The sequence below is a fragment of the Coregonus clupeaformis genome, chromosome 6, assembly GCF_020615455.1.
Source record: "Coregonus clupeaformis isolate EN_2021a chromosome 6, ASM2061545v1, whole genome shotgun sequence".
NCBI classification, from domain to species: Eukaryota; Metazoa; Chordata; class Actinopteri; order Salmoniformes; family Salmonidae; genus Coregonus; species Coregonus clupeaformis.
In genome coordinates, this window is record NC_059197.1 from 32,282,862 (window position 1) to 32,308,393 (window position 25,532).

General features: G+C 46.9%; 4 protein-coding genes across 9 annotated transcripts in view; 1 reads left to right on the forward strand and 3 right to left on the reverse strand.

The window, feature by feature from the left end:
• LOC121567819 (phosphatidylinositol 3,4,5-trisphosphate 5-phosphatase 2A) overlaps nucleotides 1-5,246 on the reverse strand; it is a 42,867-nt gene extending 37,621 nt beyond the window's left edge. For both annotated transcript variants that reach the window (XM_045220122.1, XM_045220119.1), the window contains exon 1: nucleotides 4,770-5,246. In XM_045220122.1, the coding sequence (XP_045076057.1) occupies nucleotides 4,770-4,939 (170 nt within the window). In that variant the 5' untranslated portion in view covers nucleotides 4,940-5,246. The remainder of the gene's footprint in view (nucleotides 1-4,769) is intronic.
• A 1,035-nt stretch (nucleotides 5,247-6,281) lies between these two features.
• LOC121567817 (folate receptor alpha) lies at nucleotides 6,282-12,913 on the reverse strand. Its single transcript, XM_041878127.2, has 5 exons — nucleotides 12,557-12,913; nucleotides 12,060-12,198; nucleotides 11,401-11,589; nucleotides 7,849-7,984; nucleotides 6,282-6,577 (listed from the first exon to the last, which is right to left on the reverse strand). The coding sequence occupies exons 2-5, from the start codon at nucleotides 12,186-12,188 to the stop codon at nucleotides 6,306-6,308; spliced, it is 726 nt and encodes a 241-aa protein (XP_041734061.1). The 5' UTR covers nucleotides 12,189-12,198; nucleotides 12,557-12,913; the 3' UTR covers nucleotides 6,282-6,305.
• Nucleotides 12,914-13,836: 923 nt separating this feature from the next.
• On the forward strand, nucleotides 13,837-16,962 carry LOC121567818 (anaphase-promoting complex subunit 15). 5 transcript variants are annotated; one of them, XM_041878129.2, is made up of 5 exons: nucleotides 13,837-13,918; nucleotides 14,474-14,599; nucleotides 14,943-14,996; nucleotides 15,919-16,059; nucleotides 16,184-16,962. In XM_041878129.2, exons 1-5 carry the CDS (start codon nucleotides 13,859-13,861, stop codon nucleotides 16,229-16,231), a joined length of 429 nt encoding a protein of 142 aa, XP_041734063.1. In that variant the 5' UTR covers nucleotides 13,837-13,858; the 3' UTR covers nucleotides 16,232-16,962. The 5 variants fall into 5 exon arrangements, with proteins under 5 accessions (XP_041734063.1, XP_041734062.1, XP_041734066.1 ...); XM_041878128.2 differs by having other exon boundaries at nucleotides 13,844-13,918; nucleotides 14,937-14,996; XM_041878132.2 differs by having other exon boundaries at nucleotides 13,901-13,918; nucleotides 14,424-14,599; nucleotides 14,937-14,996.
• A 43-nt stretch (nucleotides 16,963-17,005) lies between these two features.
• tomt (transmembrane O-methyltransferase) lies at nucleotides 17,006-25,444 on the reverse strand. The gene is made up of 5 exons (XM_041878908.1): nucleotides 25,354-25,444; nucleotides 24,661-24,929; nucleotides 24,377-24,573; nucleotides 24,147-24,269; nucleotides 17,006-17,358 (listed from the first exon to the last, which is right to left on the reverse strand). The coding sequence occupies exons 1-5, from the start codon at nucleotides 25,410-25,412 to the stop codon at nucleotides 17,161-17,163; spliced, it is 846 nt and encodes a 281-aa protein (XP_041734842.1). The 5' UTR covers nucleotides 25,413-25,444; the 3' UTR covers nucleotides 17,006-17,160.
• Between the last annotated feature and the right edge of the window lie 88 nt (nucleotides 25,445-25,532).

Consider the following 25,532-nt stretch of genomic DNA (forward strand, 5'->3'; position numbering starts at 1 on the left):
TGGTCTGATGAAACAAAAATAGAACTGTTTGACCATAATAGGACGGCAGGTAGCTTAGTGGGTAAGAGCGTTGTGCCAGTAACCGAAAGGTCGCTGGTTCTAATCCCCGAGCCGACTAGGTGAAAAATCTGTCGATGTGCCCTTAAGCAAGGCACTTAACCCTAATTGCTCCTGTAAGTCGCTCTGGATAAGAGCGTCTGCTAAATGACTAAAATGTAAATGTAAAATAATGACCATTGTTATGTTTGGAGGAAAAAGGGGGTTGCTTGCAAGCCGAAGAACACCATCCCAACCGTGAAGCACGGGGGTGGCAGCATCATGCTGTGGGGGTGCTTTGCTGCAGGAGTGACTGGTGCACTTCACAAAATAGATGGCATCATGAGGAAGGAAAATTATGTGGATATATTGAAGCAACATCTCAAGACATCAGTCAGGAAGTTAAAGCTTGGTCGCAAATGGGTCTTCCAAATGGACAACAACCCCAAGCATACTTCCAAAGTTATGGCAAAATGGCTTAAGGACAACAAAGTCAAGGTATTGGAGTGGCCATCACAAAGCCCTGACCTCAATCCTATAGAAAATATGTGGGCAGAACTGAAAAAGCGTGTGCAAGGAGGCCTACAAACCTGACTCAGTTACACCAGCTCTGTCAGGAGGAATGGGCCAAAATTCACCCAACTTATTGTGGGAAGCTTGTGGAAGGCTACCCGAAACGTTTGTTTATGGTCTGCCTTTGATACTGTGAACCATCAGATCCTCCTCTCCACCCTCTCCGAGCTGGGCATCTCCGGCGCGGCTCACTCCTGGATTGCGTCCTACCTGACCGGTCGCTCCTACCAAGTGGCGTGGCGAGAAGCTGTCTCCGCACCACGTGCTCTCACCACTGGTGTCCCCCAGGGCTCAGTTCTAGGCCCTCTCCTATTCTCCCTATACACCAAGTCACTTGGCTCTGTCATATCCTCACATGGCCTCTCCTATCATTGCTACGCTGACGATACACAACTAATCTTCTCCTTTCCCCCTTCTGATAACCAGGTGGCGAATCGCATCTCTGCATGTCTGGCAGACATATCAGTATGGATGACGGATCACCACCTCAAGCTGAACCTTGGCAAGACGGAGCTGCTCTTCCTCCCGGGGAAGGACTGCCCGTTCCATGATCTCGCCATCACGGTTGACAACTCCGTTGTGTCCTCCTCCCAGAGTGCGAAGAGCCTTGGCGTGACCCTGGACAACACCCTGTCGTTCTCCGCTAACATCAAGGCGGTGACCCGATCCTGCAGGTTCATGCTCTACAACATTCGGAGAGTACGACCCTGCCTTACACAGGAAGCGGCACAGGTCCTAATCCAGGCACTTGTCATCTCCCGTCTGGATTACTGCAACTCGCTGTTGGCTGGGCTCCCTGCCTGTGCCATTAAACCCCTACAACTCATCCAGAATGCCGCAGCCCGTCTGGTGTTCAACCTTCCCAAGTTCTCTCACGTCACCCCGCTCCTCCGCACACTCCACTGGCTTCCAGATGAAGCTCGCATCTGTTACAACGGCACCTCTGTACCTTCGGGCTCTGATCAGTCCCTACACCCAAACGAGGGCATTGCGTTCATCCACCTCTGGCCTGCTGGCTCCCCTTCCTCTGCGGAAGCATAGTTCCCGCTCAGCCCAGTCAAAACTGTTCGCTGCTCTGGCACCCCAATGGTGGAACAAGCTCCCTCACGACGCCAGGACAGCGGAGTCACTCACCACCTTCCGGAGACATTTGAAACCCCACCTCTTTAAGGAATACCTGGGATAGGATAAAGTAATCCTTCTACCCCCCCCATAAAAAAAATTAATAAATGGTAAAGTGGTTATCCCACTGGCTATAGGGTGAATGCACCAATTTGTAAGTCGCTCTGGATAAGAGCGTCTGCTAAATGTCGTAAATGTAAATGTAAAAATGTTTGACCCAAGTTAAACAATTTAAAGGCAATGCTACCAAATACTAATTGAGTGTATGTAAACTTCTGACCAACTGGTAATGTGATGAAAGAAATAAAAGCTGAAATAAATAATTCTCTCTACTATTATTCTGACATTTCACATTCTTAAAATAAAGTGTTGATCCTAACTGACCTAAGACTGGGAATTTTTACTACGATTAAATGTCAGGAATTGTGAAAAACTGAGTTTAAATGTATTTGGCTAAGGTGTATGTAAACTTCTGTATCTAACAACTGTATCGATCAGGTGAAATACTACAGTGTGCCACCACAGGAGCAATATTTGTGACCTGATGCCAAAAGAAAAGGGCAACCAGTGGAGCACAAACACCATTGTAAATACAAAAACTTTATTTATCTGTCTATTTATGTTCCCTTTCATACTTAAACTATTTGCACCTGTTTACAACACTGTACACAGCCAATAATATAACATTTGTAAGTGTAATGTTTACTGTTCATTTCTGATTGATTATTTTCCTTTTGTTTATGGTCAAATTCACTTGCTTTGGCAACGTAAACATATGTTTACACAAACATATAAAGACCTTTGAATTGAATTGCGAAAGGAGAGAGAGAGATGGAGAGACAGCAAGAGGAGAAATGGATAGAGACAGAAAGAGCGAGATATGGTAGACGAGTGGGAGTTAGTGAGCTGAGAGCTAAGAGGTCAACAGTAGGCTTCACCCCCTGTGTGTGTGTTTATGGTAAACACAGTGCTGTGTTTAGTGCACTCTGCCTCCAATCCTCTCTCGGCTTTCCTCCATCACTCTCTCGGCTTTCCTCCATCACTCTCTCGGTTTTCCTCCATCCCTCTCTCGGTTTTCCTCCAGTCCTCTCTCGGTTTTCCTCCATCCCTCTCTCGGTTTTCCTCCATCCCTCTCTCGGTTTTCCTCCATCCCTCTCTCGGTTTTCCTCCATCCCTCTCTCGGTTTTCCTCCATCCTTCTCTCGGTTTTCCTCCAATCCTCTCTCGGTTTTCCTCCATCCCTCTCTCGGTTTTCCTCCATCCCTCTCTCGGTTTTCCTCCATCCCTCTCTCGGTTTTCCTCCATCCCTCTCTCGGTTTTCCTCCATCCCTCTCTCGGTTTTCCTCCAGTCCTCTCTTGCACCAACAGATGATGGCAGAATACCCACCTTTCCCTCTGTTATGCTCTTACCCTTTATTTCTCCCCAAAGTAGCCCACACACACACACAGTGTTTTTTGTGTTTTTGCTGCTATCCCCTAGCTCCACACACCAACAAAGTGCGTAACACTGTCTGAATCCCTGTGGGCCTGTCTGCGTGTTTAAACGTGCTGGGTAGGCCTAGTGCTCTGAGGAATATCTCCCCCATCTCTCTCTCTAACACACACATGGCAGAGAGGAGGGAAGAAAACACCTAAAACCACTCACAGACACTGCAATCTGTAATCTTGAGTGGGCAGAGGTTGAGGTCAGACCGCCAGAAGAAGCAGAAACTCCATAGCCTCCAGACAACATTCAGACAACTTTTAGACAACCATCAGACAACCTTTAGAGCGCCACCTGTTTTTCTCCTCTTGTAGATCTGTAAACCACCACTATTCTGCACTCTCATCCTTTTACCACAGCCATTCCTACTTCAACAACACATCCACAGTTCCCTATCTGTGACAGTAGGTTCCACAGACAGATGACACGGCTGTTCCTCTCTCCCTCTTTGATATTTATTTATTTATTTTACCTTTATTTAACTAGGCAAGTCAGTTAAGAACAAATTCTTATTTACAATGACGGCCTACACCGGCCAAACCCGGACGTTGCTGGGCCAATTGTGCGCCGCCCTATGGGACTCCCAATCACGGCCGGTTGTGATACAGCCTGGAATCGAACCAGGGGGTCTGTAGTGACGCCTCAAGCACTGAGATGCAGTGCCTTAGACCACTGCGCCACTCGGGAGCCCAATATCTGTCAACCACCACTATTTATCAGTGCGCTAAATATCAGATTGCCCTATTTTCAGAAAATGCTTCTGTCTGATAGAAAAGGGAAGTGTGTGTATCATGCGAGCGACAGGCCTGAGAGAGCTGTAAATGTGTGTGAGCTGATGACATGACAGCCACCAGGGAGAACTCATGTCTCCTGTGTGTGTGTGTGTGTGTGACATGACGTGATTAAAGCCTGTACTGTCTGGACCAGAAGAACTGTGTTTGGCCTAGGCCTATGTCATGTCTGTGTTGTTTTACATGACCTGACCAGGTAAAATGTATCTCTAAGTACCATGGAGTAGATTGGAGATGCTCATCTTATTACACAGAAGTAGCGACAATGGCTGCCCATGCAACCCACTCTTATAGCAGACAGGACATAGGCCCTGGTTCAATGCTATGCAGTCAACCCTTTCCCTCCCTTCTCTGAGAACTGTTTCCACCGTATTACCCCCCACCCTAACCGTCACAATGATTGGATTTAGAATGCATAGAAAGAATGGCGGTTGAAATAGGCCTACTGTTGGCTGTCGAAAAACAACATTAAAAACCTAAACTGAGTTGTTGTGATGAGCTGACAGGCGCCGTTTTAAGAAACTCACTTTTCCAGACAGTCCTAGTAAGTGAAATAACTAATTAGTAGCCACAGACGGATATAATCTTTGCTGTAGCCTACTGACTGGCGACTACCTAGTTGATTAGTTGCCACGATGTGTGTCCCTCCCAACCATGGGACAAATGAAAGCCAGGCAACTCAGAAGTTTAGAATCCATCTAGTTAGTCTATTCTGAAAAGTAAAGCCACACTTTCCCAAAGAGAACAGTAAATCCGGCTACTCACAGCACACACAAGGCGTACGCCCCGTTAACACTTTCGCTGTCCCGTACCAGGAAACTCCCGTCTCGTCCCGCGCGGGCCAGCAGCTCCTCCGCAGCAGCACGACTCAGATCCCGGTGATACCACAACGGAGGCGCTAGCCCCAGCGGCGACACCCCGCCGCCACCGGCCATCGCCACAGCCCCAGAAAACACACGGTTTCCTGAGTTAAAAAATCTGAACGAGGCGATAAGTCGGTAAATTCGAGTGCGAGTAGTGTGAATCAGAGTTGGGAAACGCGAGAAAACTGCGAAGTTAATACTTCTCCGTGGGTCGTTTCTGTCGCTTCCTCAGTTCCTGAAAGTCTGCCATGGAGGCTCCGCTGCTCTCGCGCTTCCCAAGGAAATCAGCCTATGTAAATCATGGAGCTGGAGAGTGGGAGGCATCGCAGCTACTGCGAGCTAAACTCTATTTCAACCAAGACACAAGACTAGGCCTCACAAAAAAAGTAACATCCTGTTGTGTGGTGCCTGTTTATACAGCTGACTGTTTATTAATATAGTACTAATTAATACTAATTCACTTCATGTTTTTAGTGTTGCATTTTCTATGCGAAGTGTGAGTCCACCTAGTGGTCATAACACAGCAGCGCTCCCACATGACTGTTACTTCACACTTTTGTTTTGAAGTTGTAATTTATTGTGTAAACCAAGCTTGATCCTTCAACCTATTGCTAAAACTTAATCCCAGCCCCAATTTATGTTTAAAAGAAGTGCTTAGTCTGCGTCAACGCACGCACGCACGCACGCAGACACACACACACACATAGTGAGTGAGGTGAGGGTGTGTGACCTCAGAGAGAGGCTGGGTATTAATAGCCATATGGACCAGGACCATCTTTTACGCTATTCCTGGCTATGTCATCAGACAGAGCGTGGTGTGTATGTGTGTGTTCTGTAAGTGTGTGTGGAGGCTACATGAGTGTGCGTCTCTGTGCATGTGAGAGAGTGTGTGCTGCATCCTAGGCAGCATGGGCAGGGGCTATGGCCTGGTAACCACAGGTAACAGGAGGCTAGCCACGCCCTTAGTACACTCTGTGACAAATGGGAAAATAAAAGACTAGAACAGACTGTACACACATACACACACTGGGGAATGGAACCCCATAATTACTGAGAACTGAAGCCGATTGGCCTCCCTCTCAGACTGGTCATGTTTTTTTTTGGGTTCCCTGAAATATCCTACCATCCTAGACAGAGAGTAAGGTCCTGTTGGCAGCCTGAGTGCCAAGGCAGGCTGAGTGCTAAACACTAAACGCTAAACCCTTCTACGGGAGAGGAAAGAGAGGAGGGAAGGGAGAAGAGGACAACATGAAGAGGGAGTGAGGGTGAGGACTGAGGAAAGAGGTCATTATTTTCCTGTGTCTCTGGCCAAATGTAGTGCATATGTGGACTAGGATGTCATTTGATTTGAGACATATAGCCACAGAGAGACAGTTAATTTGTGTAGGGAGACAAGGACACATAAAGCCATCCATGACATTAACATCTGTGGTTTTATTCAGAGCAGGACAACACTTAATGACATTGTTGCCAGGAGGAGGAGTGAGGCGGGGGTAGCATGTTGCCAGGGGGCGTGGTTTAAGTAGTATTCCGCCACCTTCTCGTTGGGGTTCTTTCCGGTGAACCACAGCTGCATGCAGCGGCCAGAAGAGTTGGAGAGAGTAGTGTAGCTGTAGGAGTCAGACCAGATCTTCTCACACATAATCTGGGCTGTAGGGAAGACATCAGTCCACTTACGACACTTAGCCTCAGCAGGACAGCGGTTATGCCCTGAGAGAGAGGGAGGAGAGGATGGAAGAGGGATAAAGTGGAGAGAAGAAGGGGAGGAGAGAGGACAGGATAAACAAACAAAGTTTCATCACAATGTTTTATTTTCCATTTAAATAAAACAATATATGTTTGTGTGTGTGTGTGTGTGTGTGTGTGTGTGTGTGTGTGCGTGTGTGAGAGAGAGCGTATACCCGTGTGTGTGTGTGTAAAATCAAATCAATTTCTATTCGTCACTTGCTTCTTAAACAACAGATGTAGACAAACAGTGAAATGCTTACTTAGGGGCCCTTCCCAACAATGCAGAGATAAATAAAATAGAAAAAGATTAGAAAAGCATTAACACGTAAAAATAAAAGTAATAATAAATGCACAATGAGTAATGAAAACTTGGCTATATACACGGGGTACCAGTACCGAGTCGATGTGCAGGGGTACGAGGTAATTGAGGTAGATATGTACATATAACTAGGAATAAAGTTACTAGGCAACAAGATAGATAATAAACAGTAGCAGCAGCCTATGTGATCAATGCAGATAGTTCGGGTAGCTATTTGGTTAAATATTTAACTAACTATTTAGCAGTCTTATAGCTTGGGGGTATGGCTTGGGGGTAGAAGCTGTTCAGGGTCTTGTTGGTTCCAGACTTGGTGCATTGGTACCGCTTGCCGTGCGGTATCAGAGTGAACAGTCTATGACTTAGGTGGCTGGAGTCTTTGACAATTTGACACCGCCTGGTATAGAAGCGTTGATGCAGCCAGTCAATATGCTCTCAATGGTGCAGCTGTAGAACTTTTTGAGGATCTGAGGAACCATGCCAAATCTTTTCAGCCTCCTGAGGAGGAAGAGGCATTGTCGTGCCCTCTTCACGACTGTGTTGGCGTGTGTGGACCATGATTGATCCTGAGTGATGTGGACACAGAGGAACGTGAAGCTCTTGACCCGCTCCACTACAGTCCCATCGATGTGAATGGGGGCGTGCTCGGCCCTCCGTTTCCTGTAGTCCACGATCAGCTCCTTTGTCTTGCTGACGTTGAGGGAGAGGTTGTTGTCCTGGCACCACACTGTCAGGTCTCTGACCTCCTCCCTATAGGCTGTCTCATCGTCGTTGCGGGTGAACAAGGAGTACAGGAAGAGACTAAGCACGCACCCCTGAGGGGCCCCCGTGTTGAGGGTCAGCATGGCGGATGTGTTGTTGCCTGGTGTGTGTATGTATATGTGTGTGTGTATATGTGTGTATGTATATGTGTGTGTGTGTGTGTGTGTGTGTGTACCTGTGGTCCAGTCCCAGCCATAGTGCCAGTCCTGTTTGCAGGTGAAGTCATCCTTGCAGTCGTCCCACCAGCTGTGGCAGTCCTCCTGACACAGAGGCACGTGTAGGATCCGCTCCTTACGCCAAGACTGGTCCACCTACACAATAAAAGTCATAGAATGTTGATTCATTTTACATTTTATAGCATAAAATACATATAGAAACTAGCCATGAGAAACTCCTTGATTTCCCTCATTCTTTTTTTTTTTGTGGTGCACATGCTTTTTTTTGTGGTTGTGACATGGCTGAGACACCGAGGGGTTTCAATTAAGCTGGCCTGGGTTGAACCAGCCTATGGCCCATCATGTGACTGGGCGAAGCCAGTGAAGGAGGTGCGCCTCGCTCAAATCGAACAGTAATCTGCGCCGTTCGGTCTTGTTGTCAAGAAGGCAGCTTGATGCATCGTTCAGAAACATACAATCCCCTTGAATTTTCAGACTACTTTTCATTTTTTATCAAAAGCAATCACTTTTCCATGTGAGAACACACAATGATACTTATTAATCCTACAGAATCCTACTTATTAATCCTACAGAATCCTATTTATTAATTCTACAGAATCCTACTTATTAATCCTACAGAATCCTACTTATTAATCCTACAAAATCCTACTTATTAATCCTACGGAATCCTACTTATTAATTATACAAAATCCTACTTATTAATCCTACAGAATCCTACTTATCAATCCTACAGAATCCTATTAATCCTACAGAATCGTACTCACGTGCTTAACCTAGGCCTACTTCACTTTTGTTTTGAGCCGACTTTGTCGTCAGCCAGAACGGGGTACCCAGCTCACGCCCGGGAAGCAGCCCGGTTTCAAAACTGTTACAGGAGGGGGTCGCAGTTCCGGAGCGACCCACTAGGTGTCATCCTCCGACAACCTTAGGCACCTCCTCACTCACAGTCTGGACTAATCATTATCCTATTGGTGTCACCTGTGTCTACCTGTTCACCTGTGTATTTATGCCCTCACTTCCCTTTGTTCCCTTGCTCTGTTTTCTCTGCTAGTGCTCGATGCCAAACAGTACTAATCAGTGTCTGATTGCGAGATGTATGGACAGGTACTTGAGAAGTGTTCTCCCTGTTTCATTGATGTTTTCAGTCGTAGTTAGTATTTAGTATGTTTGCTGTCCGTTATTTTGTATCCTGGTTTTGGGACCACCACTAAAGATCCTTGTTTCACCATCTCTGCCTACTGCCTACTGTCTATCCTGCACCGCACCTGGGTCACACCTCACACCAACCCTTACAGAAAACAGAGTCAATATGGACCCAGTGGAGGCAGCACAGTATCGGAGCGCATTGGCAACGCAGGGAGCTATGCTGAACCAGCACGACCGCAGCCTGCAGCAATCCCCGTCAGGGTTCAGTGGGCCCGCGCTGCGCGTCGGGTGCATGCACTGGTGGATTCAGGGGCCGCGGGGCTGGCCCAAGGGAGGAGCGTTCCGTTACTCTCCCTCTCTGAGCCGGTTCCAGTCATGGGCCTGGACGACCAGCAGTTGGGGTCGGGCTTCATCACCCGGCGCACTGTCCCTGTACGTGTCCGGTTGGCAGGGGCGCTATGGGAGGATATCCCGTTTTTCATTGTGGATCTGGGGGAGGTGTTTAGTAAGAGGTGTGCCAAGGGCCTACCTCCTCACAGGCCATATGACTGCGCTATCGACCTCCTGCCGGGCGCCATGCCCACACGAGGGCGATTGTTTTCCTTGTCCCGGCCGGAGACGCTGACCATGAGGGAGTATATCAACGAGGCACTCGTCGAGGGTCACATCCGTCCCTCATTGATTACCGGGAGCTCAATGACATCATGGTTAAGAACCGCTACACACTCCCCCTGATGACGACGGCATTCGAGTCGTTGCAGGGAGCCCGGGTCTTCACCAAGCTGGACTTACGAAATGCCTACAACCTGGTGAGGATTCGGGAGGGGGACGAGTGGAAGACGGCTTTTAACACACCCAGTGGGCATTACGAGTGCCAAGTCATGCCGGTCGGTCTAGCCAACGCACCTGTGGTGTTCCAGGAGTTGGTCAATGACGTACTCCGGGGCCTCCTCGACTACAGCGTCTTCGTGTATTTGGATTACATCCTAATATATATAGGCGATTTATTCACAATTTTAGCTCCCTAGCCGCTCCCCTGACAGCCCTCACTCAGACGAGCGCACACTTTTTCGCCTGGACCCTGGAAGCGGGGAACGCATTTGATGCACTTAAGCGGTGCTTTACATCAGCCCCGGTCCTCGGGCATCCTGATCAGTCCCTGCCGTTCATTGTGGAGGTGGATGCTTCAGACGTTGCGGTGGGAGCAATCCTGTCCCAGCGGTTCCTCACGGACGGTAAGACTCACCCCTGCGCGTTTTTCTCCCGTTGGCTGTCCCCGGCGGAGCGGAATTACGACGTGGGGAACCGTGAGCTGCTAGCGGTCAAGCTCGCCCTGGGAGAGTGGAGGCATTGGCTAGAAGGGGCCGCCCATCCATTCGTCGTATGGTCTGACCATAAGAACTTAGCCTACATTCAGGGGGCCAAGAGGCTCAACTCGCGCCAGGCCAGGTGAGCGTTGTTCTTCACCAGGTTCCGGTTCACGATCTCATACCGTCCGGGGTCGAAGAACACCAAGCCTGACGCGCTCTCCCGGCAGTTCGACCCCGTGGACCTGGTGGAGAGGGACGACCCCATTGTCCCCAACGCCCTGATTACTACCCCAGTTTCGTGGGGAATCAATAGGCTGGTTAGAGCAGCGCTACGGCGGGAGCCCGATCCGGGCGGAGGTCCATCGGGGAAGATGTACGTACCCAAGGCTGCACGCTCGCGACTGCTTCAGTGGGCGCACGCGTCCGACCGCACCAGCCATCCGGGGGGCGCCAGGACGTTGGAGTTCCTGCGTAGGAGGTTCTGGTGGCCATCAGCTGAAGGCGTTCACCACCTGCCTCGGCGCCTCCATCAGCTTGTCTTCCGGCTTCCATCCCCAGTCGAACGGGCAGACGGAGCGCGCCAACCAGGATCTGGAGGGGGTGCTGAGGTGCTACCCCTCCAGCAACCCAGCTACGTGGAGTCAGCGACTGGCGTGGGCAGAGTATGCCCACAACACCCTTCTCTGCTCGTCCATCGGCCTGTCCCCCTTCAAGTGCCAATACGGGTACCAACCCCCCCTATTCCCCGAGCAAGAGGAGGAGGAGGCGGTCCCGTAGGACCAGGCCCACATCAGTCGCTGTCGCCGCACCTAGAGGCAGGTACGGGCGGCGCTTAATCGGGCCTCGTCAAGTCTCAACATCAGTCTCAACATCAGGCCAACCACAGGCGTCGCCCGGCCCCGTTTTTTTGCCCGGGTCCGCACCTGGGTCACACCTCACACCAACCCTTACACAAAACTAATACAATCACTTTTCACCTGGCACAAACTACACCTGCCCGGGCCAGCTTTTTCAAATTCCCTCAACGCTGAGGGCCTTAGTCTAGTCTGGCCAATTGCCAGAGTATCTGCCTAGGAAACAAGGCTATGTCTTTACCTGCTGTATCCAGGGCCCAAGGTGAGGTGAGCACTCGTAGAAGCAGGTGTCCTGGATGAAGTGTTTCTTGCATTTGGGGGTCATGATGCCACAGTGGTTCCAGTTAAAGTTGTACAGATAGGAGTTATCATCATGGGCCTCCGCACTGGTGTTAGCCGTACAACATGCATTATCTCTCCATGGAGCACACTACAGGAGGAAAATAACATTATCTCTCCATGGAGCACACTACAGGAGGAAAATAACATTATCTCTCCATGGAGCACACTACAGGAGGAAAATAACATTATCTCTCCATGGAGCACACTACAGGAGGAAAATAACACTATCCCTCCATGGAGCACACTACAGGAGGAAAATAACATTATCCCTCCATGGAGCACACTACAGGAGGAAAATAACATTATCCCTCCATGGAGCACACTACAGGAGGAAAATAACACTATCCCTCCATGGAGCACACTACAGGAGGAAAATAACATTATCCCTCCATGGAGCACACTACAGGAGGTAAATAACATTATCCCTTCATGGAGCACACTACAGGAGGAAAAGAACAAACATAGATAAATTCATTATTAATTTAAAGATGAATACATATATGCTGTTTTCCATCCATTCTACTCACTCTCCTACCATACATACACACACACACACACCTGTTGATAGAGTTGTCCTTCGGCGCCAGGCTCTTTTTTGTGATGTTTGGCATCCATACACATGTTGAGCTTTTCTAAAGACAGAGCCCGGCTGGCCAGGGATAGCAGCAGGACCAACACCCACCACATGTCTCTACAGCTGGGTTGGAGGAGGAGAGAACACACAGATACTAACTACACTTCTATCAACTACACACTGCATGGGTAAAGCAGACACACACACACACACGCACGTGCACACACACACACGAACAACCCAGAAATCTCCTAAAAACACCTTGAGAAAGATGTTTAACAGTTACCTGCTGATATATTACAGGAAGAACATTTTATTTTTTGTATTAAACCCTTCCAGCACACACATTCTTCACAAAGTAAATGCGTTTTTATAATCTATACATTTACTGAAAATCTCACACTCTCTCAAATGAACCAAAATCTAGAGGTATGGAAAGCATGAGCCAATGAGAATAATTCAAAAAATGTATTCACAATACCTTATTGGTGCAGCAGTCCTGTTTCAATCACCTAAACGTGATGTGGAGTCCTTTACAACGCAGGGCAGCTTTTGTAACCCCAGGTGTGTGTATGATCATGGGTGTCCGTGGTGTGGAGTCCTTTACAACGCAGGGCAGCTTTTGTAACCCCAGGTGTGTGTATGATCATGTGTGTCCGTGGTGTGGAGTCCTTTACAACGCAGGGCAGCTTTTGTAACCCCAGGTGTGTGTATGATCATGGGTGTCCGTGGTGTGGAGTCCTTTACAACGCAGGGCAGCTTTTGTAACCCCAGGTGTGTGTATGATCATGTGTGTCTGTGGTGTGTGTGTCTTGGAATGGAGAAAAAACTCCCCTGACTTGCAAATAACTCCTACAATCACATGAGAATCGTCTCAACGGAGCAAAGTCTGCCTCTGTGTGTGTGTGTGTGTGTGTGTGTGTGTGTGTGTGTGTGTGTGGGGGGTGGGGGGGGGGGGGTTTGTTAGGTCTCTCTGTGAGGGAGGTTTCATCTTATCTCAAGCCAAGGTCTCAGCCTCGTCACTGTAAGATTCCATCCACCAGTAGTTTCTGCGCTGATGGAGATTTAAATGTGAAACGACAGCATGACCTGACAGATTACTGTAATATAACTACTAGAGACATAAAACTCCCCTTTTGTTATCATTCTTAAAGAAAACATGTCCTGTGACATATCTAACATAGGATGTTGCAGTTATTTATCTGTCATAACATAAGTTTGTTTAGGATTATTGCATTTTCATGATTCCTTTGTGATTTTATAGCTTTTATAATATGTGTAACTCCTCAGCTGACTCAGAGGTCAAGGTGTCCATAGTATCCAGCATAATGGCGTTATCACCAAGCCTCACATTATATTTTCTTCACCGTTAATTAGTGAATGTGGAAATCACTGGTTTACTGCACCCAGAGTTCATCCTTTGTTAGGTGTTTGACTTTATCATGTGATATGTATTTCAGGCAGGGTAATTATTTCAGGCAGGGTCCAATGTCCTTCAAAGTCACATTTTCATGAAGAAACTACCTACAACATACAGAGACAGGTTTAAAATATATGTTATTTTCAAAAACATTCTGAAAGTATGTTTTACAGTCCCACAGAGAGTAGCTACCCCTCATGTGAAAGTTTAATGAAACTAAAGCATTATACATAGGTTTGCCCGGTTTACTAAGTCGAAACTTTAACTTTCTCTCAGTGTGGTCAAAGAGTATGACCATCCTTGCCGTTTCTAATCTATAGTATATAGTTAATACCATTGAGAACGATTCATAAAGGAAGCGGAATGTTTGTGGAAGAATATGCATACACACTGGGAGCGTTTACAAGAGGACACCGGTTTCCGGTCAGTTGAATTTTGAAATTCATATTTTGATATCTAGTCGGGATAGTGGTTTTACAGGTACTGTAAGACGGTGAACATTTTGAGATGTAGAGTAAATGTTTATTTTTATTTGTATGGATGTATAAGATAATGTTTCGTAACATAGCTAGCTAACGTTATTGCAGTGTTAGCTACATGATCTATGCGCAGTGATAGCTAGCTGGCTAGCTTAGCTAGCTACGTTATGCAGGATGAAGAGTGTTAGCTAGCTAGCTAGTTAGTAAGAAAGATCTGCAATAGCTTAACAGATACCATTTTAAAGCATTCAAAACATAATCTGTGCAGTTCTTACAGTAGCTAGCTAGGTAGCTAACCTACCCAATTTAGTAGCTAGTTAGCTATGGTGAAAACATTGTGTCATTTCTTACAGATTTCTATCGCTAGCTACACTCCCCACTGTTTTTTGGGGTCACTGAAACCAAGATCTGATCAGCTATGTACTAATCTAGCCAGGTATGTTATCTAGGTGGGTGCTGATAGCTATCCTGCCTCAGTGAAGTGTGTGTGTCCTCTCAGACAGAGATGGCCACACTGTTTCCCTCGCTGTTTCCCCGGTTGACAGAGTCTCTGTGGTTCAACCTGGACCGGCCATGTGTGGATGAGACAGAGCTACACCAACAGGAGCAACAGCACCAGACCTGGGTACAAACACACACACACACACTGAGAGAGAGAAGACAGAGCAACACTAGCAGGAGTCACAGAGCCAACCTGGGTTCAGATAAACACACACACACACACTGAGAGAGAGAAGACAGAGCAACACTAGCAGGAGCAACAGCACCAGACCTGGGTACAAACACACACACACACTGAGAGAGAGAAGACAGAGCAACACTAGCAGGAGCAACAGCACCAGACCTGGGTACAAACACACACACACACTGAGAGAGAGAAGACAGAGCAACACTAGCAGGAGTCACAGAGCCAACCTGGGTTCAGACAAACACAAACACACTGACCTCTCTCTCCCTCTTAGTTACAGAGCATCGCAGAGAAGGACAATAACCTGATGCCTATTGGCAAGCCAATCTTCGAGGTATCTGAGCTTTAAATAACGTCTATTTCACTTACCTAGACAATTGACCTGTCAGTCACTCATATTTTCATCCGAAAGTTGACCTGAATGTATACGAGATGTGTATGGATTGTCATGAGTGTGTCATGAGATATTACAAAGGTGGACCATGTTCACTTTTTATTTGACCTTTATTTAAGTAGGGAGTCACCACTGAGACCAGGGTCTCATTCACAAGGGAGCCCTGCGTATACAATTACACAAGACAAAATCAAATACAATATAAAACACAACACAAATATTCAAGAAAGACGACATTCTTCAATAAGAAGGTCCCCAATCAGAGCCAGAGCGGCACCAGAACATCCAATGGTATGCGTTTTGTAGTTGGTTCCATGTGGGGGTGGAAAGGCATTACAATTCAATAAAATAGAGACGTTCATATTAGCATTTTGTGGATATTCCCAACAGCTCCCAGATTAGGGGGACTCGTTAGGGCCAGAGGATGGAGAGGCAGGGAAAGCAGTAGCTTTAATTAACCATCCAAAGACAGAGTGAGGAGCGGACAGCACAGACAGAACAGACAGCACATACAAACACTACTGTTTTGCTTTTGTATCGCTTGCTAGCTCGCATTCAAACCAAGTAAAGTTAAAGATGGTGATCCTAAACCTCTACCCTGTGTGAACTTGGTCATGTTGATATGGTGGTGTGGTACACAGAAAGTGAGTTTAGCAACTAGGGAGAGGTTTTAATATCTCGTGACATTTCATTCCTCAAATTATACACACATCGTTTACAATTTTGCGTCAACGTTTGGATGAAAATAAGACATGTCCTTTCATTTATGTTTCTGTTGAGGGATGTTTTCTGTCATTTTCCATGCTCACTCTTGGGGTGTGTGTGTGTGTGGTGTTTGTTTGTGTTCTCTGTGGGTGTGTAGCAGACATTTGACGAGGAGGAAGAGGAGGAGGATGAGGATGAGGAAGATAGTGAAGAAGACTCTGAGGATGAAGAGGACATGCAGGACATAGATGAGATGAACGACTACAACGAGTCACCGGACGACGGCGAGGTCAACGAGGTCAACACACACACACACAATCAGGGGTTAGGGGTCACGTCTATGGAACAGTATCTAAGGGAAATACTAGGACCTCTTATTACTCATCTCTCTCTGCTTCTCTCTCATCTTGCTCAAACTGCAGGTGGATATGGAGGGAGCAGACCAAGACCAAGACCAGTGGATGATCTAGACCAGAGTAATCCTCGCTACTCTCTGATTCCCCCTTAGTACCAGCAGGATAGGTGCTCATCTACTCTCCCTGACAGTGTCTCTTGGCTGGTGTACTTTGCCTGCTGTTCACACCCACCATGAGAAACGACAGGTTGAGCGGTGTGGTGTTTTACTGCATGGAGGAAGTGCGTGTTCTCTCATTCAGTGTTCTACAGTTGCAATGTGTGAATGTGTGAAGACTGTAAACTGTAAAAGTTTCTAGAGATAAGTGGTTTTGCAACATTAGGAGAAAGAAAGCCTCCTCCACCTCAACCCCCCTCTGCTAGTTCTGTCCTCCCCCACAGATCGAGACAGTCAGCCCCCTTGTTTAGACTACACACACACACACACATTAAACTCAAGGACATCTGAGTGCCCACTCACTCCCCTCTCTGGTACTCGTTGTTCTGTCTGAGTGTGTACTTCCCCCCGTCGCCAGTCATGTGTCACATCTAAATGGGTCCCCCTAAAACAGCTGAATAGGCATAAACCACAGCCTGTACACTGCACTTGAGTAATCTGCTGTGTGTGTGTGTGCGCGTGGCCAACAGAAATCTGAAGAGTAAAAAAACGTGCTATAGAATGTCAGTATTCAACAAAACTGATTGAGTTGTAAAAAGGAACTCAGTTTTATGTATGTATGTAAAGTAAATAACTTTTTAATTGGTAAAGTGTCTTATGTAAATAAAGAAAAACAATGTGTACAGAGAATGTATGTAATGGATTTATTAATGCCACAGACAGACCTGTAAAACACGTGAGATGCTGTCAGTGAGAGCGATATTCAACCAGCAGGGGGCAGAAGGCAGCAAGAGACTAGTAGGCTCAGACAACAGAAGTAAGTTGCCCCCAACCTCAGTCTTGTATGTCTAAGTAATAGATGAGTGTGTCCGTCTCTGTGCCCCCGCCCTACTTGGTCCCCTGGTAAACAAGTTCAGCCATCCCATCCCTGATGCCCTTGCTGTACTCTAGAGTGGCCCTGTGGATCTTCCACTCGTAGAGGCCACTCTTGCGGACGTGTCGTAGGAAGTTAGGAGCACCAGGAAATAGGACGTTGTCAGCAAGCACTACAGAGCCTTTCCCCAGCAGACCAGAGCCCTCCAGAGCCTGCAGAACACAATACAGGGGGGGGGGGTTAGGAGGGAAGTTATACATGGGAATAAAGAAGACCTTTAAACAGGTTAACATTCACAAGGCCGCTGTGCCAGACGGATGACCATTTTCAACCTCTCCCTGACCGAGTCTGTAATACCTACATGTTTCAAGCAGACCACCTTAGTCCCTGTGCCCAAGAACGACAAAGGTAACCTGCCTAAATGACCTCTGCCCCATAGCACTCAAGGCTGGTCATGGCTCACATTAATACCATCATCCCAGAAACCCTAGACCCACTACAAATTCGCATACCGCCCCCAACAGATCCACAGATGTCACAATCTCCATTGCCCTCCACACTGCACTCTCCCACCTGGACAAAAGGAACACCTACGTGAGAATACTGTTAATTGACTACAGCTCAGTCCCTTCCTGTACTCCCTGTTCACTGCAAGGCACTACAGAGGGTAGTGCGTACGGTCCAGTACATCACTGGGGCCAAGCTTTCTGCCATCCAGGACCTCTATACCAGGCGGTGTCAGAGGAAGGCCCTCAAAATTGTCAAAGACTCCAGCCACCCTAGTCATAGACTGTTCTCTCTGCTACCGCATGGCAAGCGGTACCGGAGCGCCACGTCTAGGTCCAAAAGGCTTCTTAACAGCTTCTACCCCCAAGCCATAAGACTCCTGAACAGCTAATCATGGCTATCCAGATTATTTGCATTGTCCCCCCACCCCCTCTTTTACACTGCTGCTACTCTGTTTATTATTTATGCATAGTCACTTTAACTCTACTCTATGTACAGTGAGGGAAAAAAGTATTTGATCCCCTGCTGATTTTGTACGTTTGCCCACTGACAAAGAAATGATCAGTTTATAATTTTAATGGTAGGTTTATTTGAACAGTGAGAGACAGAATAACAAAAACATCCAGAAAAACGCATGTCAAAAATTTTATAAATTGATTTGCATTTTAATGAGGGAAATAAGTATTTGACCCCCTCTCAATCAGAAAGATTTCTGGCTCCCAGGTGTCTTTTATACAGGTAACGAGCTGAGATTAGGAGCACACTCTTAAAGTGAGTGCTCCTAATCTCAGCTTGTTACCTGTATAAAAGACACCTGTCCACAGAAGCAATCAATCAATCAGATTCCAAACTCTCCACCATGGCCAAGACCAAAGAGCTCTCCCAGGATGTCAGGGACAAGATTGTAGACCTACACAAGGCTGGAATGGGCTACAAGACCATCGCCAAGAAGCTTGGTGAGAAGGTGACAACAGTTGGTGCGATTATTCGCAAATGGAAGAAACACAAAATAACTGTCAATCTCCCTCGTGGAGTTGCAATGATCATGAGAATGGTGAGGAATCAGCCCAGAACTACACGGGAGGATCTTGTCAATGATCTCAAGGCAGCTGGGACCATAGTCACCAAGAAAACAATTGGTAACACACTACGCTGTGAAGGACTGAAATCCTGCAGCGCCCGCAAGGTCCCGCTGCTCAAGAAAGCACATATACAGGCCCGTCTGAAGTTTGCCAATGAACATCAATGATTCAGAGGAGAACTGGGTGAAAGTGTTGTGGTCAGATGAGACCAAAATCGAGCACTTTGGCATCAACTCAACTCGCCGTGTTTGGAGGAGGAAACATTATGCTTTGGGGGTGTTTTTCTGCTAAGGGGACAGGACAACTTCACCACATCAAAGGGACGATGGACGGGGCCATGTACCGTCAAATCTTGGGTGAGAACCTCCTTCCCTCAGCCAGGGCATTGAAAAAGGGTCGTGGATGGGTATTCCAGCATGACAATGACCCAAAACACATGGCCAAGGCAACAAAGGAGTTGCTCAAGAAGAATCACATTAAGGTCCTGGAGTGGCATAGCCAGTCTCCAGACCTTAATCCCAAAGAAAATCTGTGGAGGGAGCTGAAGGTTCGAGTTGCCAAACGTCAGCATCGAAACCGTAATGACTTGGAGAAGATCTGCAAAGAGGAGTGGGACAAAATCCCTCCTGAGATGTGTGCAAACCTGGTGGCCAACTACAAGAAACGTCTGACCTCTGTGATTGCCAACAAGGGTTTTTTCCACCAAGTACTAAGTCATGTTTTGCAGAGGGGTCAAATACTTATTAACCTCATTCAAATGCAAATCAATTTATAACATTTTTGACATGTGTTTTTCTGGATTTTGTTGTTGTTATTCTGTCTCTCACTGTTCAAATAAACCTACCATTCAAATTATAGACTGATCATGTCTTTGTCAGTGGGCAAACGTACAAAATCAGCAGGGGATCAAATACTTTTTCCCCTCACTGTACATATTACCTAAATTACCTCGACTAACCGGTGCCCCCGCACACTGACTCTGTACCGGTACCCCTGTATATAGCCTCCCTACTGTTCTTTTATTTTACTGCTGGTCTTTAATTATTTTTTTATTTTATTTTTTACTTACCTATTTTTTTCTTAAAACTGCATTGTTGGTTAAGGGCTTGTAAGTAAGCATTTCACTGTCGGCCCATGTGGCAAATAACATTTGATTTGATTTAACACCATAGTGCCCTCAAAGCTCATCACTAAGCTAAGGACCCTTGGACTAAACACCTCCCTCTGCAACTGGATCCTGGAGTTCCTGATGGGCCGCCCCCAGGTGGTAAGGGTAGGTAACAACACATCTGCCAGACTGATCCTCAACATGGGGGCTCCTCAGGGGTGCGTGCTTAGCCCCTCCTGTACTCCCTGTTCACCCACGACAGCGTGGCCGCACACAACTCCAACACCATCATTAACTTTGCTGACGACACGACGGTGGTAGGCCTGATCACCGACAACGATGAGACAGCCTATAGGGAGGAGGTCAGAGACCTGGCAGTGTGGTGCCAGGACAACAACCTCTCCCTCAACATCAGCAAGACAAAGGAGCTGATCGTGGACTACAGGAAAAGGGGGGCAGAGCATTCCCCCATTCACATCGACGGGGCTGCAGTGGAGCGAGTCGAGAGCTTCCAGTTCCTTGGCATCCACATCCCTAACAAACTATCATCGTCCAAACACACCAAGACAGTCGTGAAGAGGGAACGACAACGCCTATTCCCCCTCAGGAGACTGAAAAGATTTGGCATGGGTCCTCAGATCCTCAAAAAGTTATACAGCTGCACCATCGAGAGCTTCCTGACAGTACATCACTGGGGCCAAGCTTCCTGCCATCCAGGACCTTTCTCTCTGCTACCGCACGGCAAGCGGTACCGGAGCACCAAGTTTAGATCCAAAAGGCTCCTTAACAGCTTCTACCCTCAAGCCATTAGACTGCTAAACAGTTAATCAAATGGCTACCCGGACTATTTGCATTGACCCCTTTTTTTACGCTGATGCTACTCGCTGTTTATTATCTATGCATAATCACTTTACCCCTACCTACATGTACATATTACCTCAACTAACCTGTACCCCGGCAAATTGACTCGGTACCGGTACACCACTCCAGCCGACACTTGGCATTGGCATGGTAATCCTAGGCTTGTGTGCAGCTGCTCGGCCATGGAAACCCATTTCATGAAGCTCCTGATGAACAGTTCCTGTGCTGACGTTGCTTCCAGAGGCAGTTTGGAACTCGGTAGTGAGTGTTGCAACCGAGGACAGATGATTTTTACACACTACATGCTTCAGCACTCGGACGTCCCGTTCTGTGAGCTTGTGTGGCCAACCACTACGCGGCTGAGCCGTTGTTGCTCCTAGAAGTTTCCACTTCACAATAACAGCACTTACAGTTGACCGGGGCAGCTCTAGCAGGGCAGAAATTTGACAAACTGACTTGTTGGAAAGGTGGCACCCTATGATGGTGCCACGTAGAAAGTCACTGAGCTCTTCAGTAAGACCATTCTACTGCCTATGTTTGTCTATGGAGATTGCATGGCTGTATGCTCGATTATATACACCTGTCAGCAACGTGTGAGGCTGAAATAGCCGAATCCACTAAATTGAAGGGGTGTCCACATACTTTTGTATATACAGTGTATATCACGTGTCAAACTCATTCCACAGAGGGCTGAGCGTCTGCAGGTTTTCGCTCCACCCTTGTATTTGATTGGTGAATTAAGGTCACTAATTAGTAAGGAGCTGCCCCTCACCTTGTTGTCTAGGTCTTAATTGAAAGGAAAAAAACTAAACCTGCAGACACTAGACACTAGGCCAGGGGTGTCAAACTCATTTTAGCTCAGGGGCCACATGGAGGAAAATCTATTCCCAAGTGGGCCGGACCGGAAAAATCATGGTATATATAACTTAAAAACAACAACTTCAGATTGTTTTCTTTGTTTTAATACGATCAACATACAACATAAAGCTGGAGCCTGAGGACAGTGTGTCCAAAATAGTACAAGCACAACATCACTATTAATCATAAAACACGTCAAGTTTATTTGAAAATTCTAAAGAAAAAGAACACACAAACACACAATGCCTCAGTGATTAACAGAACTGTTTCACAGATCACAGAACTATATCAGGGTGTCATTTCTCAGGCAGAAATGTAGATAAAAATAATGAAATCCTGTTCCCCAAACAAGTGCAAGAACCACAGAGTCAAGAATAGGTTAAATATACAAATACAATAAAATCAATTAAAAACAATAGCACATCAACATAAAAACATATAAACATAAAGCTGGAGCCTGAGGACAGTGTCCAAAAGCACAACATCACTATTAATCATAAAACACCTCAAGTTATTTGAAAGTTCTGAGGACAAAGAACACACAAACACACAATGCCTCAGTGATTCACAGAAGTATATCACAGATCACAGAACTATATCAGGGTGTCATTTCTCAGGCAGAAATGTAGATAAAAATAATGAAATCCTGTTCCCCAAACAAGTGCAAGAACCACAGAGTCAAGAATAGGTTAAATATACAAATAAAATAAAATAAATTAAAAACAATAGCACATCAACATAAAAACATATAAACATAAATCTGAAAGCGTTGCTCAAACTCCCATAACAGTCCCGTTATTTTATCTTTGAACCGCTTCATGTCTGCCACATGTTGGGTCGCGCACACATTTTTCAGACAGGGGAAGTGAGCTGCATCACCACCGGCAAGTTGCGTCTCCCACAATGACAGCTTCAACTTGAAAGAAGGTATGCTGTCATAATACTGCGTGACAACTTTGTTGCGCCCTTGCAGCTGTTTGTTCAAGTTATTCAGGTGCTCTGTAACATCCACCATAAATGCAAGGTCCTGCATCCATTCTGCGGAATGAAATTCTAACACTGGTTTGCCCTTTTCTTCCATGAACTGTTCAATTTCTTCTCGTAAATCAAAGAAACGCCTCAGCACAGCACCTCGGCTTAACCATCTTACCTCAGTGTGGTATGGCAGGCCATAGATGTGGTCTTTCTCTCTGAGAAGGCTGTCAAACTGACGGTGATTCAGGCTTCTGGATCGGATGAAATTAACAGTTTGGATGACCACCTTCATGACGTTATCCATCTTTAATGACTTGCAACACAAAGCCTCCTGGTGCAAAATACAGTGAAAAGTCAAAAAATAACGTCCTCCATTTGCAGATTGCACTTTCTCTCTGAACTTTGTCACAACGCCTGCTTTTTTCCCGATCATTGAGGGCGCACCATCTGTAGCCAGGCTGACAGCGCGGGACCAGTCCACTCCGACCCTGTCCAGCGCGCCGACGAGTGCGGTAAAAATATCAGCTGCTGTCGTTGTATCTGTCATCGGCACCAACTCCACGAACTCCTCGGTGACGGTCAATGTGTCATCAACTCCGCGGATGAAAATGGCCAGTTGTGCAACATCTGTAATGTCCGTGCTTTCATCAATTGCAACCGAAAACGCAATAAATGACTTTACTTTTTGCTTCAACTGGCTGTCCAAATCCACTGAAAGATCGGAAATCCTGTCTGCAACTGTGTTTCTTGTCAGGCTGATATTTGCAAAAGCCTGCCGCTTTTCAGGGCACACAATCTCCGCTGCCTTCATCATGCATGTTTTTACAAATTCACCCTCACTAAATGGTTTTGAAGCCACTGCGATTTCATTAGCAATGAGGTAGCTAGCTTTCACTGCAGCGTCACTGATGTCTCGGCTGTGAGTAAACACAGACTGCTGTTTCTTCAGACCCGCCAACAGTTCATTCACCTTCTCTCATCTCCGCTGTCCTTGAAAGTTGTCATATTTGTCGGCATGAAGACTCACATAGTGGCGACGAAGGTTATATTCTTTCAGCACTGCAACATGCTCTGAACACACCAAACATACAGCTTTCCCATTCAATTCCGTGAATAAATAGGATGACCCTTTTTCTTGGAACACTCTGCACTCTGCGTCCACTTTTCTCTTTTTTGACAGAGACATATTGGGGCAATGAGGGTGCCAAAGCACATAATGTTAAAAGTAGAAGCCGTAATAAATATCGCGGGCAAAACAAAGTAGCTCATTGGCTGCACGTGCTTGACCTACTTGCTCTGCCCCGGTATAAACAGTTTGCTTGCTTAACACAATTGCTATTGCGCCATCCAGTGGACGCAATTGGAACAGCAGTTTATTTTATTGAAAAATTGCAGCGTATTTTTATACTTTACAATTTTTAAAAAATATATATTTTTTAAAAATCATCTCGCGGGCCGGATTAAACCCGTTTGCGGGCCTGATCCGGCCCGTGGGCCGGACGTTTGACACCCCTGCACTAGGCCCTCCGTGGAATGGGTTTGACACCCTGACAGGAACAACAACATTAAAACAGACTATGGTCATAGGGGTTATGAGTGAGTTAGCTACCTGCAGGTCAGGACGGTAGCATTTTTTCCAGTGGTCCATGAACACAAAGTCCAACCGCTCCAGACCGTAGTCTGCCCGCAACCTTGGGATTACCTCATCTGACGGACTCACTATCAGTTCCACCTAAGGGGGAGGGGAAGGGGGAGGGCAGTATGACCAGATTTTATCTCACTGGGTCTTTTTGTCTATGTGTTCTACTCTATCACTGTGTGTGCGCGCTCTGCTCTCACCGTGTCATCGTCGAAGCCCGCCAGTCGTATGATCTTCTCTGCTATGGCAGCATTTCTTGCGTCCATTTCCACACTGTAGAGCCTGGCGCCCAGGGGCAGTGCCCGGGCGATACGCACTGTGCTGTACCCACAGTGGGAACCCAGCTCCAGCACGGTCAGAGGGCAGTGCTCGGAAAGCATCCGGTCCATTATCTTACCTACACACAGACACACAGGTGTGGTCAGACAGGAAGGCAGAGGAGAGGGAGAACAGAATGTGTTGTGATCAGTCAGGGTGGTGTCACCTTTCTTGGGGCCGATGTTGCTGATGAACTCCACCTTGCTGCACCAGAGGTCAAAGGTTTCCAGGATGCTTTCTGGGTCGCCGGGGGTGGCGTGGGTCAGAACGTACTGGAAGGCCCTCTCCTCCCTGCTCAGCCCCGTCTTACAGTCATACCACATCCTCACCAGCACCGCCCGGTAGAACAACACAAAGTAGTAGCGGTAGCGAATCAGAAAAGTCAACACCAGGGGGAGGAAGGCCAACGCTATGGCACCGGACACCATAGTACTGCTGCAAGGGAAAACACACACACACACAGACACACTGAGAGTGGTGCATAGACATACAGCTAGGTACACACACCAACACGCATACCTAAACACACACCAGGAGATGGGTGACTGCCAGCGCAAAAAAATACATTAAAATAAACCATTCTTCCTCAATTCATGTGAAATCCTCCTATTTCAGCTCCTTACACACACAACCACTACAGTCCATCCTTGTATATAAACCACATTCACTGCTGCTCCTCCGGCCAACTTCATACTGCAGCTACTAAAGCTTTACACTTGAGTGTTAGGAGATTTCCCGCACCTCACTGACAAACGATGCTCCATTGTTCTTCAACTCAACCTCCCATAAAACAAGCCTCTTGTACAAAAAGAATACTCTCTCTCTCACATAACCGCTGTACAGCAAAAACAAGACTCACCTGCCTGTAGATGCTTCTGGCAGAGATGCTGAAAGGTTATCGAGTGTGGTTGTAGTCATAGCTCTGCAGGTGAGGGCATTCAGGTAAGGGAGCTGGGCATCTGAATTATTCATTGATCACGTGGGGGCATGTCTGTTTTATTCACAGTACCCCCCTCCTGCTCCATTGTTTCTCACAAT

What these genes read in the sequence shown, in the direction of transcription:
- LOC121567818 (XM_041878128.2), top strand. Translation starts at nt 13,859, where the DNA reads ATGTTTGTGGAAGAATATGCATACACACTGGGAGCGTTTACAAGAGGA. An exon ending in AGCAACAGCACCAGACCTGG is followed by an intron (nt 14,600 to 14,936) that starts GTACAAACACAC and finishes TCTCCCTCTTAG; the next exon opens with TTACAGAGCATCGCAGAGAA. An exon ending in ACGACGGCGAGGTCAACGAG is followed by an intron (nt 16,060 to 16,183) that starts GTCAACACACAC and finishes CTCAAACTGCAG; the next exon opens with GTGGATATGGAGGGAGCAGA.
- LOC121567817 (XM_041878127.2), bottom strand. Translation starts at nt 12,188, where the DNA reads ATGTGGTGGGTGTTGGTCCTGCTGCTATCCCTGGCCAGCCGGGCTCTG. An exon ending in AAGGACAACTCTATCAACAG is followed by an intron (nt 11,590 to 12,059) that starts GTGTGTGTGTGT and finishes TTCCTCCTGTAG; the next exon opens with TGTGCTCCATGGAGAGATAA. An exon ending in TTGGGCCCTGGATACAGCAG is followed by an intron (nt 7,985 to 11,400) that starts GTAAAGACATAG and finishes TTTATTGTGTAG; the next exon opens with GTGGACCAGTCTTGGCGTAA.
- tomt (XM_041878908.1), bottom strand. Translation starts at nt 25,412, where the DNA reads ATGACTACAACCACACTCGATAACCTTTCAGCATCTCTGCCAGAAGCA. An exon ending in CCAGAAGCATCTACAGGCAG is followed by an intron (nt 24,930 to 25,353) that starts GTGAGTCTTGTT and finishes TTTCCCTTGCAG; the next exon opens with CAGTACTATGGTGTCCGGTG. An exon ending in CGGGCTTCGACGATGACACG is followed by an intron (nt 24,270 to 24,376) that starts GTGAGAGCAGAG and finishes CCTCCCCCTTAG; the next exon opens with GTGGAACTGATAGTGAGTCC.